The 18,523-nt window shown below is 36.1% G+C and overlaps 1 protein-coding gene across 4 annotated transcripts in view; it reads left to right on the forward strand.

Annotated features, from left to right (window-relative positions):
* ITSN1 (intersectin 1) overlaps window positions 1-18,523 on the forward strand; it is a 149,387-nt gene that overhangs the window by 67,355 nt on the left and 63,509 nt on the right. For all 4 annotated transcript variants that reach the window (XM_076353482.1, XM_076353473.1, XM_076353492.1 and 1 more), the window contains 5 exons: window positions 679-766; window positions 942-1,081; window positions 10,309-10,433; window positions 16,218-16,447; window positions 17,821-17,942. In XM_076353482.1, the coding sequence (XP_076209597.1) occupies window positions 679-766; window positions 942-1,081; window positions 10,309-10,433; window positions 16,218-16,447; window positions 17,821-17,942 (705 nt within the window). The remainder of the gene's footprint in view (window positions 1-678; window positions 767-941; window positions 1,082-10,308; window positions 10,434-16,217; window positions 16,448-17,820; window positions 17,943-18,523) is intronic.

Consider the following 18,523-nt stretch of genomic DNA (forward strand, 5'->3'; position numbering starts at 1 on the left):
CATCCTCCAGAGAGAGCAAGAATTATATGAGAGAGAGAGATGATCCACCGAAGGAGGAATTTCTCATCTGCAGGGTCTCTGTAATATATCGGTGTACAATCTTATGAGCGTGTGTTGAAATTGAGAGAGATCATAATCCTCTTTCAAGAGTGCTAAATTGAGAGATCTAGGACTCAAGTATTCCCATCTAACAGAGCTTGTGTGACATAGCTTTTGGCCGTAATATATTCCTTTAAAGTGAAAGCCTTTATTTTCTCTTCTTTAAATAAACTGTAAATATTTGTCTTTCTATTCCTGATCAAAGTTAATATTCATTTATTAAAATGAGAATTAAGTGGTTAGTAAGTGCTTGTTTTAACATTTCCTGAAATCTATCCTTGTTGTCTTGCTCTGAATTTCAAGTAATTCCAAGCCAAGTTAGTATTCAATGAGAATCAATTCTCAAGTAATAGGCTTAAATTTGATACACTCACTTTTTTGTATTGGCAGAGAACGATGTCTGAGTGGTAGCACCACACAGATAGTGGTTGAATAATAGTATAATACATAATTTAGAGAAAAAGTAGAGTCATTTCAGAAGAAACGAAAATGAGAGGTCTTATGGCTAAGGTCATCCTTCACTCACCTTTTTGTCTGTTTCTCTTCTTGTTTTCTCTATCCTCATTGTCCTCTATTCAGGAATCTCAGCAGATGCTTGGAAGGTTGATTCCAGAAAAGCAATTGCTTAATGACCAGCTAAAGCAAGTTCAGCAGAACAGTTTGCACAGTAAGTATATTTTTGTACATGTCTAAGTTTGTATAGGACATGATGCTGCATTGCACAGGTGTACTCTGTAACTTCTTTTTTTGTGTTGCAAGATGCATGTTGAAAAATGTTGCTTTCTATGACCTAAAATTCTCTGTGTAAGAAAATACTTATTTGACAATATGTTTAAAAACAGGAGATTCTCTTCTTACTATCAAAAGAGCCTTAGAAGCCAAGGAACTAGCACGTCAACAGCTTCGAGACCAGCTAGATGAAGTAGAAAAAGAAACCAGATCTAAACTTCAGGAAATTGATATTTTCAATAATCAACTGAAGGTAATCCTAGACTTTTTAACCCTTTCTTCTAAATGTTCAGTTAATTATTTTCTATCTTGATTATGGAATAAAATATTGAACTAGAATGATTGATTTAGAATGTCAGTTTTGGGAACGTTCTCAAAACTTTTTTTTTTAAAAAAGAAAATACTGGTTAGCATCCAAACTCAAGAGTTTGAATCAACTTAATCTGCAGAATCTATTTCAGAGTAAATTTGAGCTCTGATTCCAGAACCGTGACTGCAAATATGAAATTGCCAGTTTCTGCCCTTTTGCATCAAAGAAGTGCAAGACTGTAGTAGGTCAGCAAATCTGCTGGAATCAGTACTTCAAATTGAAATCTTTAACAAAGAGACTTGATTTTCTACTGACACGCAGAATTTTTATCTGCTGTTCGTAAGCTCATACTTGTTCCTGAATGTAATTGTCTGTTGCTTGTGGTTTCATGCTTTATTGATCAGTCTTTTGTTAAAACTGTGTGATTTTTGTTTATTTTTGCACAAAAAAATTACAGAAATTGCCAAAGTCAGTAGAGGAAGTGTTCTTCAGAGAGAAGTTGTAAATCAGTCTTTATTTACAAACTTTTAATAGCATTCATTTTTTCATAAAATATCCTAATGATAAAGTACTTTATGTGCTAATTCAACTGATGGTTTCTCCTGAAAGCTGACTAGAAAAATACTCAATTTCCTGCAAGGTATAATAAATTGTGCTACAAGTATTTAGAAGGAAAAGCACTATGATAAATACATTAATGTTTCTGTAGTTGTTTTGAAATTAGATCAATTCTGATTACATCATATGCTTTAGGATGGAAGGCGTGTTTGAAGTTAAGCAACAAATAGCTTGTTTTAATATTAAAGTTAATAATAATAATAGGAAAAATTAAAAGCTGTAGACCATACCACTACCTGTTTCAATGCCAATTCAAAGATGACTCTCATGATCTTAGGCAGGGAGGTAGAAAGGGGAGAATCTCTGCAGAATCATGAGAGACAGAAGACAAACAAAATATTCGCAATTTATTTTAAAAGAAAACAGAATGGTTTACCTCGCTTTTTTTTTTTAATATATATATATGCTTTTTGGACACACCTTAAAATGTGCTTTTTGGGTGATTTTTTTTTTTTTTTTTTTTAAATGGAGTCCTTTTGAAGTGTTTTGCAGATAAATATGACCAAAGGATATTAATTCTAAAATTAGTGTCAGCATTCAGTTTGATCATAAATGACCTAAACAGCTTATAAATGGGCAGGGGAGTGAATAATCTTAGTACAGTGACAGTAGCAAAAAAAAAAAACAAACCCCAAAACAAACAAACAAAATTCAATATTTTAAATACTGAAGGGCTTGACTTAACAAATAACAAGCTAATGATAATTAAAAATTGAAAATGCACATTAAACAAAGACATCGATTTATCAGAATGTCTGCCATCTATCAAAGAATGCCTTGTCTAATTGTAAACTATTTTGCAGTTTAATGGGAAAATTGATTTCTGTGTTCAAATCTTAGTATTTAGTTATCACTTTAAATGCTGAAAATTAGTTATGTAGACGGTTCCTTGGGAAGACTTGAGCAAGCTTCTTCTGGCTTGAGAGGATATTGTATTCTTCATTTCATAATGCGTAGAAGCAGTGCTTAATAGGAAGACCACTTTTTGATGCTGTATGTTAGTATTTTTGCCTTGCTGCAGCTTGCTTTGCTTGCTTGCAAGAGATGAGTTTAAGAGGGGAAAACAAGGCAGTGGGGCAGTTGTACTACTGAAAGTGAGAGGTGGGAGCTTAATTCAGAGAGAGTTGTATCTTCTCCCTTTTGTGGAATCATAGAATCATTGAGGTTGGAAAAGACCTCTAAGATCATCGAGTCCAACCATCGACCCAACACCACCATGCCCACTAAACCATGTCCCTAAGTGCCTCATCTACACGTCTTTTAAATACCTCCAGGGATGGGGACTCAACCACTTCCCTGGGCAGCCTGTTCCAATGTTTCACCACTCTTTCAGTAAAGAAATTTTTCCTCATGTCCAATCTAAACCTCCCCTGGCGCAACTTGAGGCCATTTCCTGTCATCCTATCGCTAGTTACTTGGGAGAAGAGACCGACACCCACCTCGCTACAACCTCCTTTCAGGTAGTTGTAGAGAGCGATGAGGTCTCCCCTGAGCCTCCTTTTCTGCAGGCTAAACAACCCCAGTTCCCTCAGCCGCTCCTCATAAGACTTGTCCTCCAGACCCCTCACCAGCCTCGTTGCCCTTCTTGTAGGTTAAAACTGATAGACTTCTTTTATGATAACCTGCTCTTACTTTGTGCTTCAGTATACTAACTGGGAGATGCACATTTGATGGGGTGGCTGTTAGGACGGCAGCACTATAATTGACACTGTCTTGTGCAGCTTTTGTTCTCTGACAAGTGATAGAGGGGCACTGGTGCTTGCCTTGTCTTCTGTAATACAGCTAGCTTCTGGACGAGAAGCAGAATGATGTGGTACTGTTTGCAAACTCCCAGGAAAAAAATGCATATCTAAATACTCTTTACGTATATACCATCTTACAGCGTTTTGCACTTATTTCCTACAGGGAGAGGGAGTAATACATGTCTTTACTTAGTCAAAATGCTTAATTTAATAGAAAACAGAACCAAAATTGTAAATATGTAAGCTACTGCTCTCTGAGTACAAGGTATATGCCAAACTAGTTTTGATGAAATGCTTAAGAGACAGTGAAATTGACAGCAACATTAAATTATAATCTTTTGTCATCATTGTGGAGATTTATTCCTTATTGGCTATGAATATTGGTTGCGTTATCTCCCATGTGAATATATCCTTAAGTCTTGCAAAACTCCATTTCTGACTCATTCTCTTGAAATAGGCTACACTTGATCTACTGGTAGCGAATACAGAAATATGCCACCATAGTACAAGATAAAATGAACGATTTAACTAGTATCTAGTGTGCCTTTTCATTGATGAGACCATAAGGTTTACCTAATGTTCCAATATATTTTAGGTTACAGGTCAACTTGTTAACACCATAGTAGTAGACAGCGGATTGCACTGCATTTGCCTCCATATTATAGTTTTTATGTTCCACAGTAAGTGAATACTTGAAACAAGTGTTAAATTACCTCAGCTTTGCTTCATGTCTTAATAGCATATATGAGTGACTAGGGAGATAAATGAAACACTTTTTTTTCCACTGGATCTTTTGTCATCCCTCCAAAACAACTGATTTAAATTTCTTCTGATTAGTCCTTCGGAGCTCAAGTACTTCAGTTACTTTTGTTTCAAGTTAACATCTCAAGAGTTGGAAATGTTCGTAGAATTTGGTTCCTTTTCAAAGACTTTCTGGAGTATAAAATGTTATTAATATTTCAAAGCAAGTAGTTTCAAGTATCTTTACTGAATATCTTTCAACCATGTAGAACCACATGGTTTCAGGAAACTGTTAGTACTTGTTTGGCAGAGAAATAGGTACCTTAGCCTGCAGCTGATCAGATGTCCTTTTAAATCAGATTTGAGGCATTTTATTAGAGAAGATAATAGTCTTGTGGATTGTACTGTATTTGGCTATAGAGTGAGTGACTGAGTTTGTAACAAGGTTGTAAGTTGGCCCACTTTTTTGTGTCCTGAATTATGTTTAAGGGAGTCTGACTTCCATTATTCTTTAAAAATCTTAGCCTAGAAATCTAATAATTAAAATTGATACAGTTATTAGTAAAATGTAACTAGGCACTTGTTTATTTTCCTCTACTTTATAAAATAATTCTGTGGAACAGAAGGCTTTATATTAGGTTTCCTGTTTGTATATGTATAGTCCTCCTATAATTTACCTTTACAAATTCTTTCTCCATTCAGTGTGAATCTACATTTCAATTTTACAAAGGTCAGTCATACACACTGTCAAATAAAGCAATTAAAATAATTCTTAATATGGTTCTTGTCTCCGAAGACCAAATAATGGTTTTGTATAGCATAGAAGAATCAAGTATTTAGAGCTTATCTGTGTTACTGCACAGGAGAAGACAACTAAATTAGTGTTTCTGAAATAACGTTAGTCTTGCTGAGAAGCTATTCTCAGTGCCTGGAAAAAGTGGTGAACAAGTAGAATCAAGTTCTTAAAAATGTTTTACATTTTGTGTCATGTTCCAGTTGTTGTCAGTCCCTGTCTAGTCAGTGTGCACTGGACAAGTCTTGCATATGAATGCCTGTTTACATTTGAGCATTTCTTTCTTCCAGTCAGTGGCAATGGAAGATGCAATGCTGCAGTGCCTGGCAGTTCTCCTGGGCTGCGTCAACTACTTAGACTCCTTTCTAAAGGTCTCCATGCCATACTCAGGCAGTACACAACTATCTCAATCTGAGTGATGAACCTCCTCCAGTTATGTGCTTCACTTTACCATAAACAGATGAGTGTGCAGTGTTTAACTAAGTTAGTATTTAATAAGAGGTGCTAGCCCTAAAACATAACCAAAGACAAGAGTTTATAATTTGATTCTTTATCTCATCCTTACTGCCTAGATGAGGAGTGTGCCTTGAATTGCAACCTGGGCAGGGTACTAGTTAGTTATTTTTGTCTTTTGCTTATCTGAAACGTCAATATTTTAAGTTAATTGCCTGTTTTGGTCATGATGTTCAGAATTTTTAAAAAGAAAACACTTTTATGTTAAGTATTCCTACACAGCACTGTAATTCGTGATTCCAGGTATGAGAGAGATGGCAATACATTCCCTTTATCAAATCCCCCATAGCTATAATATGGGGTGAAAGGAGGAACCGTCTCTGTCAAGGACAAAGCAGGAGCTTTGGGAGCTGGGGAATGGGGTAGGAGACTATTGCTGTGGGAAAGCCTCAGTGAGCACAGAACTGTAGGGTTCTTTCCTCTGGGATCAAATGCTCTGGTTTGTCTCAAGGGGAGAAGATCTGATGGAAACATTGTATTGTAATCCCTGAAGTATCCTAAGTTCTGTTGTCTTTCTGTCTAAAGGCAAAATTTGGGCTTAAAAAACTACGTTTCTAACGTTAAGGTTTTCATAGCAATACGACTTGTCTGTACAGAGTGAATATTACTCTGCTGTATGAAACTCATATTTTAATTCATATTCAATATTATGTGGGTACCTAAATGTGGCTATCGTAACATCTCAAAATTATACTTGTTAGTCTGTTTGTGAATTAAGTGGAAAGGTAACAATTTCTCTCTGCTTTTAAGGTAAGACATGCTTTGTCCTGCACACCAGAAACAAGCAAAGCATTGTTATGTCTTTGGAGTTACAATATATGATTTGTAAATGTACAGCTTTTCAGTTGCTTGTGTCTGTAAAAGATGAGTGTAGGACTGTGCTGAATATTCAGCTGGCAAACGTTTCATTCTGTTGACTGTTGAAGTGTTACTATAATTTTGTTCAACTGGTGTCCTATAACACTGTGGGAGATGCTGATTCTTTCTCCCCCATCCTCCCGCTGGTACTTGGCAAAGCAACAGAGAATGTATCTGTTGCATGAGATACCGATCAAATCTTTATTTCCTCGTAGCTAATGCAAAGAAGGATATATATTGCATTTTTTTAGCTCCAAAAATATTCCATCCAGTGCTAGGAGTATAAGCTAGGTTAGATTTTCTTAACTGTTACAGGTATGTCACAGAAAAATCTCTTCACAAAATACTGAACTAGCACATTGGCTTAGCTGGGAGAGAATAATGTGTCAAAATGTCTGTGGAAACCTTAAATATTTATTAAAATGTCCCTTGAGATCCTAACTTAGCTGAGCATATAGATAAAATGACAAAATAAGCAAACAAAATAATTTAATTATTTGGACCAGAGTTGGCAGCAGCGCTTAACTGCTGTGATGCAGCAGTTAATGGTCCTACTATATGTACTCGGTATGAGAAACTACTTGCTTCAGACAGACATGGAGGCACGGCTCATAGCTACAGCTTCCCCAGTTTTCTATTTGGCAGTAAAAGTGGCATATATCATTCGTTTAGTGGCGAGATAAACTTACATGTCTAAACTATAATTAAAATACAAAGTTTGGGCTAGCCTTGTAGTTGGACATCTAGTGGAAGTAAATAGTGTTTGGTGCACAGATGTCTTGCAAGCTATAACTTGTTTTTATGTATTTGAGTTCAGGAAGTTTTTCTGAAGGGGGGAAAATACCAATATTCTGAATTAGAGGTAGATTTTTCCTGATTCTGCCTATAGAGATGAACTGAATCATTCTTTCTAGTTTACAAATTTCTTGTTAAAAAGTAAACTAAGCTCAGATGTTTGCATCTGGGTTGTCTCACTTAAAGCTTTTGAGATTTATTGGGGTTTTTTGTTTAACTATGATAGCATTCATACTCTTCAAGAATTTTAGTTCCTCTTTCTTTGCCTAGTGAATATTTCTGTTTAACTGCTCAAACACCAAAGTTTGGGATAAAGATGCAAGAGGGAAGAAAAAACAAACCTGGAAAGCACTGTTGTCTAAATAGCTTAAAATTTTGCAAGTAACAACAGGTTATATTCATTGTTGCCTTATTAGAAATGCATGACTATCCCAGATTTCTCTGTTCAGTAGCAAGAGGAGTTCTCATCGGCCAGGACTCAGAATCTTGAACTTCTTGGCATACAAAGTTAAGTGACAGGAGGGCACATGAATGTGAAGGAAAGCTAGAGCAAGTAGAACAACAAAGGATTTCTAAATAGAAGCCTGTGCTAAAGCTGAACTAAACGTAGGAGTCAGAAACCTGTGCTTTGGATAGCAGCCTGTTTACCCAGAAAAGAGAAACAGCTTGTTAAAAATCACGAATGCTAGTCAAGATATTTGATATTTCACATAAGTAGTATTTTGAGCTTCAAGAGCTTTGTAGATACTTAGTTTTACGGATTACTGCAATCTACAAAAATTCCTAATAATGTTGGCCAGGTGGAAAACTGCTTTCAGCTGTGCCATTTTCTAATCTATGTCCTTTCAGATGAATGCTTGTAAATCACTCTACTGCTAATGTTCTTATGGTTGTATATTTGTCCTTTGCACTTGTACATATTTTTTGATACAAATAAGGGTTCAGGTGATCATGTAAAGAAGATGGGGACTGTGATGCCCCCAGAGAAGTTAATTTGAAGCAAGGGTCAAATCCTTTGTACCTCAATATATTGCAAGTGTAACAACATTAAAGAAGCTGAATTAATAACATGCAGTTATTGAAAATGACTGTTCACTCTAGTTAGCACTTCAGAAATTTATAGTCTGGTCAGAGGCTACCTCTAGCTCCAGGTGCAGTTGACTATCTGTGTGTTCACTGCAATCTCCCGATCCCTTTATTTTCTTACTGTTCTTTATGGGCCAACTACTAAAACCCCATTATGTTCAATATTGCTAATGTATTTCCTTTTTAGTAGCCCTTTTTCTTAGTCCACAATAAGGCTATGCATGAATGTTTATAACCATGGGCATTCAGGGTTTAAAAATTTTCCCAAAGGCAATATCCTGCCTGAATAATTCTGGTGATTTTGCAAGAGTAGTTTATTTTACTTTCTGTAATATCCATTCTAGATCCTAACTATCTACTAAGCTTTAATGTGACTATGGAAAATAATGATGATCATAAAATATGGTATTGCCCAAATTATCTCTATTTCAGTGAGTTTCATGGCCTTAGCAGAGTTTTAATTAAAACTTGTATAGGAACTGATTATCTCTTTAATGATGTCAAATTCAGTTTTCATTGAATTTAAAATTGAGGATCATTAATGAAATGAGACTGAGACGTATGACGTGCAGTCCATCTTAACTTTGTTTAAACTTTCATCCGTATATCAGAAGTGTTTTTAATACCTTGCGAAGGTCATGTGCTACTCTTCTTTGTAATGTAGTTATTTTGACATCTTGAAATTTGATGTTGCACAGTGTGCAGTTGTTCAGCACTAATGCATTTATTACTTTCACTAACTAAAATTTTTAGACACAGTGCAAGTACAGTCTGTAAATAAACAAGTATTAACTTTCAGCTTTTATGAAACTATAGCTAAGAAGTTACTAATAATGTTGTGAAATTAACTTACTGAAACTTTTCCCATTTTGGCCCTTTGAATCACTTGATATTTAGTTGTTTGGTTTTTTGGGGTTTTTTTCTTTTTTACTCTTAAGCAATTTTCTACATTTCGGTCAGTGCATGAGGATAGTTACAGGAAGTCTTCATCTGGCTAATTTGTAGATTGTGAATTTCTGAAAAACTATCCAAATACTTTCAAGATAAACTGTTTCAATCCCTGAATGAATTAAGATAAAGCTTTTAAGGATACAAGAACTAAACACACCTGCGTGATGTAAGTCATAACATATTTCATTAAAGTAGACATTATTAAGATACAGATTTAGAAAAAATTTCCTGCTACAAACTTTTTCTGCATATTTTTGTCTGCACTATATTTTCATTAAAACATACCAATTTTTTAAAGTGAACTATTTTCAATGAAAAATTTCGGTTGTCCTAGGTAAAGTTATCCTTTTTTTCCTTGTAATTCTGAGGAGTTCAGATGCAAAATTCTAAGTTATGCAAAGAGATTCAGGATAAAATTTGTATTTGTGTTAATAGGTGTTAATGCAGAAAACAAATCTTGATGAAAAGATGATGGTTTTATTATTCTTTATATTCTAAATGTTTCAGGCAATGTCTTTCCAGTTAATTAAAGGAAGACTGACTTGTATATGGATGAATACTCTCTGTGCCACGATTCATCCCAAAGACATTGCTTAAGGAATTCAATCTCCTGACTATAAAACAATCCTGAAATTCTTTAGTAAATCACCATTAATTTCAAAACCAATTAACTGAAACAGTTGCTACTATGAGCAGCTCAGAAGGCAGATTTTTGAATGGAATTTAATAAATTAATTCAACAAACCAGCAAACAACTTAAAACATAAGTGACTTTTCAGATTAAGCTTTGTCAAACTTTTGTCAACTTTTTAGAGTCCCATTTTAAAAAAGGCTTTCTTGTTTCTTAACCCTTTAACATCTTAGGTTATATGGATAAAAATAGGAAAACAGTAAGTGGTTTATAGACCTTTGAAATCTACCTTAAATGTCTGCCAATGTATTTGGCAATACTGTAAGTTTGAACAGAGATATCCAACCATTTGCAAGTTTTGTTACTTCACAATTAAATATATGGGGCCATTAGTTATGATTCACATAGTATATGTTTACACATATTGTACTTTTTTCTCTAGGAGCTGAGAGAAATACATAACAAACAGCAACTACAGAAGCAAAAGAACTTGGAAGCTGAGAGGCTGAAAAAGAAGGAACAAGAAAGGAAGACAGTAGAACTAGAAAAGCAAAAAGAAGCTCAAAGGTAATAAACTGCTCTAATTTAAACCCTTTATGTAGAGATGCTAGAGTGCAAAGCATTTTGCAAACAAGTAAAATAAACTTTGCATTTCCAGGAGCATAATCTGATCTCAAATAATATATCGCTAAATGGCAAGAATACCCAAGACCTAGACCAAATTTCATTTCAGTGCAGATGATTCCTCTTAAAACTAGGGGAATCTCTTGATTTGTCCTTGAATGAGAAGTGTGCTGTGGAGATGAGCTTCTACATCTGGCTGTGACTCTTAACCCTCAGCGATACATACAGATTTCAGCATGTGTAGTGTACTTCTACACCTAGAGAGGTTCTTGAACAGTGTAACTAACTAGCTCTGTCTCTTATACTAACATTAAATACAGAGCTAATGTTTTTCTGCTACACACTTTGTTTTTCTACATTTTCAAATTTGTTTTTCTACATATATTTATAATATATTTATGTAAAATGAATGGCATATAGGCTAGCAACCAATTCTATTTTGACATCATTTATCAGTAGCTGTTTTATTTAATTTTTAGCAATTGTGGGGGTTTTATACTCTTAATGTAGACAGATGTTGGTCAGGAGATGAAAACAAAGGCCTGAGAACAAAGGGTCTTAAATTTATTGGTTATAGCATTACATGGACTGTGACCTAAAGCAAATTGATAGCCTGTGTTACTATTTGGTGAGTCAAGTTAATTTTTACATTTCGGGCAAAAACGAAACAAGGTCTCAGTGAAAACCGTATCTTCAAACAGAAATCTTATACACAGAAAGCAATTAAGTTTACACAATTCTTAAATCATTTGCATAAACCCTATACCTTTAAAAATCTTAAAAATCAACTTCAGAAATAACACACTTTCTAAGAAAACAGCTTTCTGTCACGAAGAAATAACTACATTAAATATGGTTATTATGTTGGAACTTTCCTTGAAAACAAGAAGGCTGCTGAGGTACTGGGAGTATAGGAACACTAAAAATAATCTATTTCAGAATATTAAATAAAATACTCCACTTCCTTCCAGAAAAATGGAAATTTAAAAAACAGATTTAAAAAAGGAAAAACTTCTGTCATGGAGAAACTTCATGTCTGACTTTTCATGCTAGCTGAGCATTCAGACATGATTGGTAATGTAAAACTTCATGCCGCCCAAATATTCAAGTTTCTAAATAATCGTAATTGGTATACCTGATAATGAGCAATATGCCAGTCTTACTGAGTTCCAACAGACACCAAAATGAATAAGGTAAATGATTAATACTCATAACGTGGATACTGCCCCATAATGATTGTGGAAGTATGCTGCCTTTTAATAGCTCTAGTGAAAGCAAAGCAAGAAAGAATAATCTTAAGATCATAATTATGTGCACTTTAACCTTTGGCTTAATGGATAACCACAATCACTTTATACTGAGAATCATCTTACAAATTTTTTCTTGGTAATTATGCACTGAATTGTGCACGTAACTTACTTAATTGAGCAAAGAAAGATACAGATATACATATTTGGGAATGGTAGAGGTCTTTTTGAAGACCTCTTACGGCTAATTAGCCTTAATTATCTTAAGGCTAATTCCATGCAGACTTGCATGATTGTGGGAGTAATAACACAGTTCAGAGTGGGGAAAAAACCCCCACATCTGAGTACAATGAATAGAGCTTACTCTTGGTGTTTGGGATAAGAACTGCCTGAGTGGTATAACACAGTTGGTGAGAGAAAAAAGGAAATTGAAAGAGTAAAAGCACGTATAGGTAAATTGCAGATTAGAGGTCATATTCCACAATAATTAGCACATGAGGAGTCTTTAAGTAAGGACAAGAGCAGAATGTCAAGTTTTCTCTTCCTAACCTTAAGCTGTGGAGCTCACACCTAGGCTTGTGTTTCTTTAGCTTCTCTGTCTCTTCTTATTCCCTTCCTTGTCTTCAACTCATGATATGAGCTTCCATAACAATCAAAGAAGAAAATTCCCCAGCTTCTATGGAAGGAAAAAAGAAATCACACATACCCCACACCCCCACCAAGATACATTTTTGTCTGCTCTTCTTGCTCCAGCAGTTAGAGCAAACTTGGTTTGTAGGTATGGGAATACTTAATCACTCTACTAGAAACATAATTAAAAACTCAATTTCCCATCTAAAGCCCATCTGACTAAACTCACTAGGTAGGACGCCACTCAAGTCAAAAGAAAATTGAGCTCTGTATGTGTTTGTGGTGCAGTTTCGGTGCTGCAACAAAACTGCTGAGTAATTGGCTCTGAATACTTTGCAAATGAACATACTGTTTAATATCTTCATAAGCGATCTGGATGACGGGATCAAGTGTACCCTGATGAAGCTCGCCGATGACACCAAACTGAGTGGGGAAGTAGACACTTTGGAAGGGAGAGCCGCCCTGCAGGAAGACCTGGATAGGCTGGAAGAGTGGGCTAACAAGAACCTTATGAAGTTTAACAAAGACAAATGTAAGGTCTTGCACCTGGGAAAACATAATCCAGGAATGCAGCACAGGCTGGGATCTTCCTGGCTGGGGAGCAGCTCTGTGGAAAGGGACCTGGGGGTCCTGGTGGGCAACAAGCTTAATATGAGTGAACAGTGTGCTGCTGCGGCAAAGAAAGCCAACAGGATGCTGGCTTGCATCAACAAGGGCATCACCAGCAGAGATAAAGAAGTCATTATCCCACTCTACTCAGTGCTTGTCAGGCCACACCTGGAATACTGCATTCAGTTTTGGTCCCCGCTATACAAAAAAGGTGTGGACGGGCTGGAGAGGGTCCAGAGAAGGGCAGCAAAGATGATCAAAGGACTGAGAAGCCTGCCATATGACGAAAGGCTGAGAGAACTGGGTTTGTTCAGCCTTGAGAAAAGAAGGCTTAGGGGAGACCTTATCACCATGTTCCAGTATTTAAAGGGTGGCTACAAAGAAGATGGAGACTCCCTTTTTACAAGGAGTCACATGGAAAAGATGAGGGGTAATGGGTATAGGTTACTCCTGGTGAGATTCCGATTGGGCACAAGGGGAAGATTTTTCACAATGAGAACAATCAGCCATTGGAATAATCTCCCCAGCAAAGTGTTGAATGATATGAAGGACAAATTCAGCAGTTAAAGTAGGAGTTTATCAGAACAGTGAATTTATTAACTTGTGTCCTGGTTTCGGCTGGAATATAGAGTTAATTTTCTTCCTAGTAGCTGGTAGAGTGCTGTGTTTTGGATTTAGGATGAGAATAATGTTGATAACACACCGATGTTTTAGTTGTTGCTGAGCAGTGCTTACGCTAAATCAAGGCCTTTTCAGCTTCCCATGCTCTACTGACTGAGAAGGCTGGAGGTGCACAAGAAGCTGGGAGAGGGCACAGCCAGGACAGCTGACCCACAGTGGCCCAAGGGACATTCCATACTATGTGACGTCATGCGCAGTAGATAAGCTGGGGGAAAGCTGGCCGGGGGGGCCGCTGCTTGGGGACTGGCTGGGCATCGGTCAGTAGGTGGTGAGCAATTGCATTGTGCATCACTCGCTTTGTATATTCTATTATTATTATTACTACTATTTTATTTTATTATTAAACTTTTTATCTCAACCCATGAGTTTTCTCACTTTTACTCTTCCAATTCTCTCCCCAGTCCTATCAGGGCGGGGAGTGAGCGAGCGGCTGTGTGGTGCTCAGTCACCAGTTGGGGTTAAACCACAACAACTTGTTAGTTGACTTTACATTGAAGGCAGAAAAGTGTAACAGTATTTCATAGAGGAGGAAGTGATACCCTTCACAATGGTGTCTTAACCTCTACTCATGGTATACTGATGTGGAATATTGAAATGGTATCAGCAATTTCATTGAGAACCAAAGATTTTTTTGAGCTTGCAGGTTAGTAGCTGCCATCTTAAACAGATACTGGGTACCTTGACATCTCTCAGAAAATACTCTTGTCAGCTCAAAACTTAGATTGATAGAGATGAGGTTTTTATCCTCTGGTGCCAACCTACTGTTTGGAAAGTGGTTTTTTCCCCGTAAGGAATTAATTTTTTTTTTCCACACAGTTTTTGGCCAGGAATTCATGTTGCCCGTGGACAAAATATGTTCTATATAGTAGGTCAAGTCTGTAATGACCAGCTTGTTGTCATGCATTTGTCACTAATTTTGTAGGTATGAAGAAAGTTTCGAAGTGGAATAGGTCATGGAACAAAATAAAGTGCACTGTGCATCTGTTATAGCCCTTTAGAGTTATCTTTACTGGTGCAGATTTTTTCTAGCAGAGAATATTTATTTTTCTCTTCTGTTGTCCTCGAGGGAGAAGGACTTGTTAGCTTTCACAGTTGGGAATGTGAAATTTTCTGAATAGTTCTGCAAGAGTGCTGTATGAAGTTTGCAGATATTTTTACTCCTTGCCCCTCAACAGGAGGATCAGGACTGCCATATTTTCTGATTACTACTTTTTTTTTTTTTTTCCTTCTGATTTGGCTATTTTGAGTCTTACCTAGGGATGTTTGTGGCTTTGAGAAAATAAGCAGAACCAATTTGTTTGATCAGTATTCCTGACTTCTTCCTGCATTTTAGAGCTGAAGTCAGTGCTGAACAGATAAAAATTGAAGTGTATAATTTTCTGCTTATTGGGTTTCAGGGAAAACTTATGGTAAGAATTCATTATTGAAAATGTGTGGTGATAACTGTAGCTGATACCTACAGGCCTAGATTAAATAAAAGGGATTTGGGGGCAAATGAAAATGGTAACTTGCAATGCTGATATAATGGGATACTCAGATTGTTTGAATTAGACTGCTTGGGAAGAGATTTTGAAAAGCAGCCTTACAGTTACATGGAACTGAAGGGCTTGTGTCCTGGTTTTTGGATGCCAAGGAGGTTTGTTTCTTCAGCCAAGGGAGATTTTTTCCCTTTCTCTTTTTCTTCCTCCTTTCTCCATATGGTTCATCACTTAAAACAACTGCATAGGATTTATGAATCCCATGGAAAACTATGAAAAGAGAATACACAAGTATTGTTGAATCCCCAAGTTGAGACTCAGATGTTGTTGAGTTGAAGAGGTGGGACTGAAAGTGTGAGATACTGAATGTTATCAAGCATAATTTTCAGAGCATTGCGAGCTGAATAAAAGATTGTTCTAAGATACCTGTGTAAAGTTTCATACAATAATTAGAAAAACGCAGGTAAATGTATTTATTTTCTTGTCATTGTAGAGGAGAAGAGATCACAGACTCCATAAAGAAGGTAAAGTTTAGCATTTACAAATCTCTGAAGAACTCTGACAAGAAAAAATAGTGTTGAATGTTTTTTCCCATCTTACATTCAGCTCCAAAACATAACTAGTTTATCATTTCTGTATGCTCAGGTTGCTCTGTACCTCTTTTAGAGTTCTGTGGAATCGTATTGTGAAGGTACAGAACTGATATGTGAGTTAAAATAAAAAATTATATTAAAGATAGTTTTTTAAATGCAAAGACAAAGCAACTCAAGGTAACGGAGGCCTGCACTTAGTAGTAGGTTATGTGAAATAGTGTTCTCTCACTTGTCTGAGAGTCACAGCTCTTTCTTTATGAATACATATGGAGTCATAGCAAATCTTTCTGAATATTTCTCCTTTGCCCTCTAGGAGTCATTGTTTAAGAAGATGCTGTGGAGTGGTTGATAACTCACCAAAATAAAATTAACAGCTCTTACAGGGTATGCAAAAGCCATAAAGAGTACTTACAGATCACACACAAGGACAGCTAACTTTTATGCTCTTTTGTTTGACTGGCTTAAAAAAACACCTTAATTGTCCAACAGGCGAATCCAGGAACGGGATAAACAGCGGCTTGATCGAGTGCAACCAGAAGAAGAACTTCAGTGGCCAAAAAAAATTCAGGAAGATGAAAAGCAAAAAAGGGAAGAAATAACCAAGAAGAAGGAAAGTGAGGATAAGGGGAAACAGGAAATGCAAGAGAAACTGAGTAAGCTTTTCCAACCACATCAAGAGCCAATCAAGCCAGCTGTCCAGGCTCCTTGGTCAAATGCAGGTAGAGGAAAAAAAACAAGAAATGCTGTTGCACATGCCTCTTGAACAATTCTTTTCTGTTTTGTCTTTCCATTTAATACAGAAGAATATTATGTTTCAGGATTGGATTGCTAGTCTTATTAAAGTAAATCATGTACGGATGGAGCTCTAGGCTCCAAAAGTTACTCTTTTAGGCTTCACTATTCTTCCTAAAAGTATGGTGTTTAGCGGAGCGTAAAGCGGTTGGTAAGACTCACAGTGCCAACTGAAGAGAGAATCTTAGCTGTAAGTTGTTGAAAGATCTTGATGCAAGATGTCAAAAATTATTTCTGCACTTTTCTTTATAATTCTTATTTTGGTGTGGAATATATGCCTTGGGATTTTTTAGAGTAGTAGCAATATGTTATTTAGTTATCCTTTTTCCTCTTCCCCCTTCCCATGCATGTTGTTTACTGAACAAATGACCGGAAGTCGAAGATTTAATCCCCTTTTTTCTGCTACACACACGATCACTTTTGGCTGAGAGCTTTTTCCCTGCATTATAACCTGATTTTTGCCTGTATTGGGAATCATGGTTCCCTCTTAAGGGGCTTTGCTACATACACAAAAGAACTGATTGCAAATGTAATATTTGTTTAAATATTTGAACAAAGGATTGCATAAAGGGGAAATTACCTTCTGTCTTTTAGCCCAAATCTAGAATTGACTTGATCTAATATGTCCTCTTGCTAGGTTTTATTTGTGCAGAGTAGCAGAAGGCACTCTTATGACCGAATAGGCAAAATAGGAAGTGCATTATACAAGAGCAATTTAGCTTCTATCTTTGGGGGTTTTCTGTATTCTTCTTTTTCGAATAATGCATCTTTAGCATGTAACTTTTTTAAAACACCATCTGTAAGTGACCTCTTTTCAGCCAATCTGTATGTATCAGGACATTTTGAAACATCTTTCTTGGAAGTATAGTCAGGCTGCAAATGAAGCTGCTATACAACCAGGCTCTAAAAGCATTTGGGATACCATTGACAGATGCAAGAACTGTTTGAATTGAACCTATGGCTGATCAGATTTAACCTACAAAATCATTGAAGCATTTGAGAAGTCATATATGTTGCGTCATAAGTACATGATTCTTTCTATGAAAATAGTTGCATGTACCATAAAAGTTAAAATATAATAATATTTTACCTGATGTTTAGAAGAGAAAATAGTAAGAAAATTGTATTTTAAACTCATTTTCATATTTCCCCTTGTGTGAAAGGGGGATAATATACTTCCTACAGACAGTGTAAGGTTTGTTAATTTTTGTCTCCACTTTTACCTCATTTTTCAAATATTTAAAAATAATGTGTTTTGATCCCCCCCCCTTGTGTCTGTGTGTTTTTTTTCTTTGCTCAGAAAAAGCTCCCCTAACCATTTCTGCTCAGGAGGATGTAAAAATAGTGTATTATAGAGCACTGTATCCTTTTGAATCAAGAAGCCACGATGAAATCACTATTCAGCCTGGCGACATAGTCATGGTAAGAAGGGATCGTGATATTACTTGAAAAAATTACTTAAGCTTTTGCACTTGTGTGATTGAAATTATATATGGTAAGATTTTTTTACAGACTTGAGAAAAATATTTCAGTGAATACCAAAATGATGTGATATGACATAGTTACCCTATTATAATAGCGGATAGCTTCTTACAGTTCATTTTAAGTGTAAAGTTTAAACATAATCTATGAGTAGATCGTATCAGTTTTAGTATGCTGAGCTGCGTGTGTCTGTCACTGTTTGAAAAGGTTCCTATACAGAATTTATCTCAGTGAGAGGTTTCTTGTCCTCCAAGGTACCTAGGGAATAAAGTTACTGTTATTTTCTGTTGAGAGAGTGGCTATTATGTGTGGAATCAAAAACTGGCTTTGATAAATAAAGTATGTTTCTAATAAGAAATTTACCTTTTTATAAGAATAGTACAAGAACAGTGTAAAAAATTTGGTTGCAGGTGTGTTGATACAGAATTTTAATTTGGAAAATTGCCTTTATTAAGAGACTGTGATGTCCAGTGTAATACTATGTGAAACAATTACGCTAAACTACAAGATGGCTACACTTC

This window comes from Aptenodytes patagonicus, chromosome 1 (assembly GCF_965638725.1).
Source record: "Aptenodytes patagonicus chromosome 1, bAptPat1.pri.cur, whole genome shotgun sequence".
NCBI classification, from domain to species: Eukaryota; Metazoa; Chordata; class Aves; order Sphenisciformes; family Spheniscidae; genus Aptenodytes; species Aptenodytes patagonicus.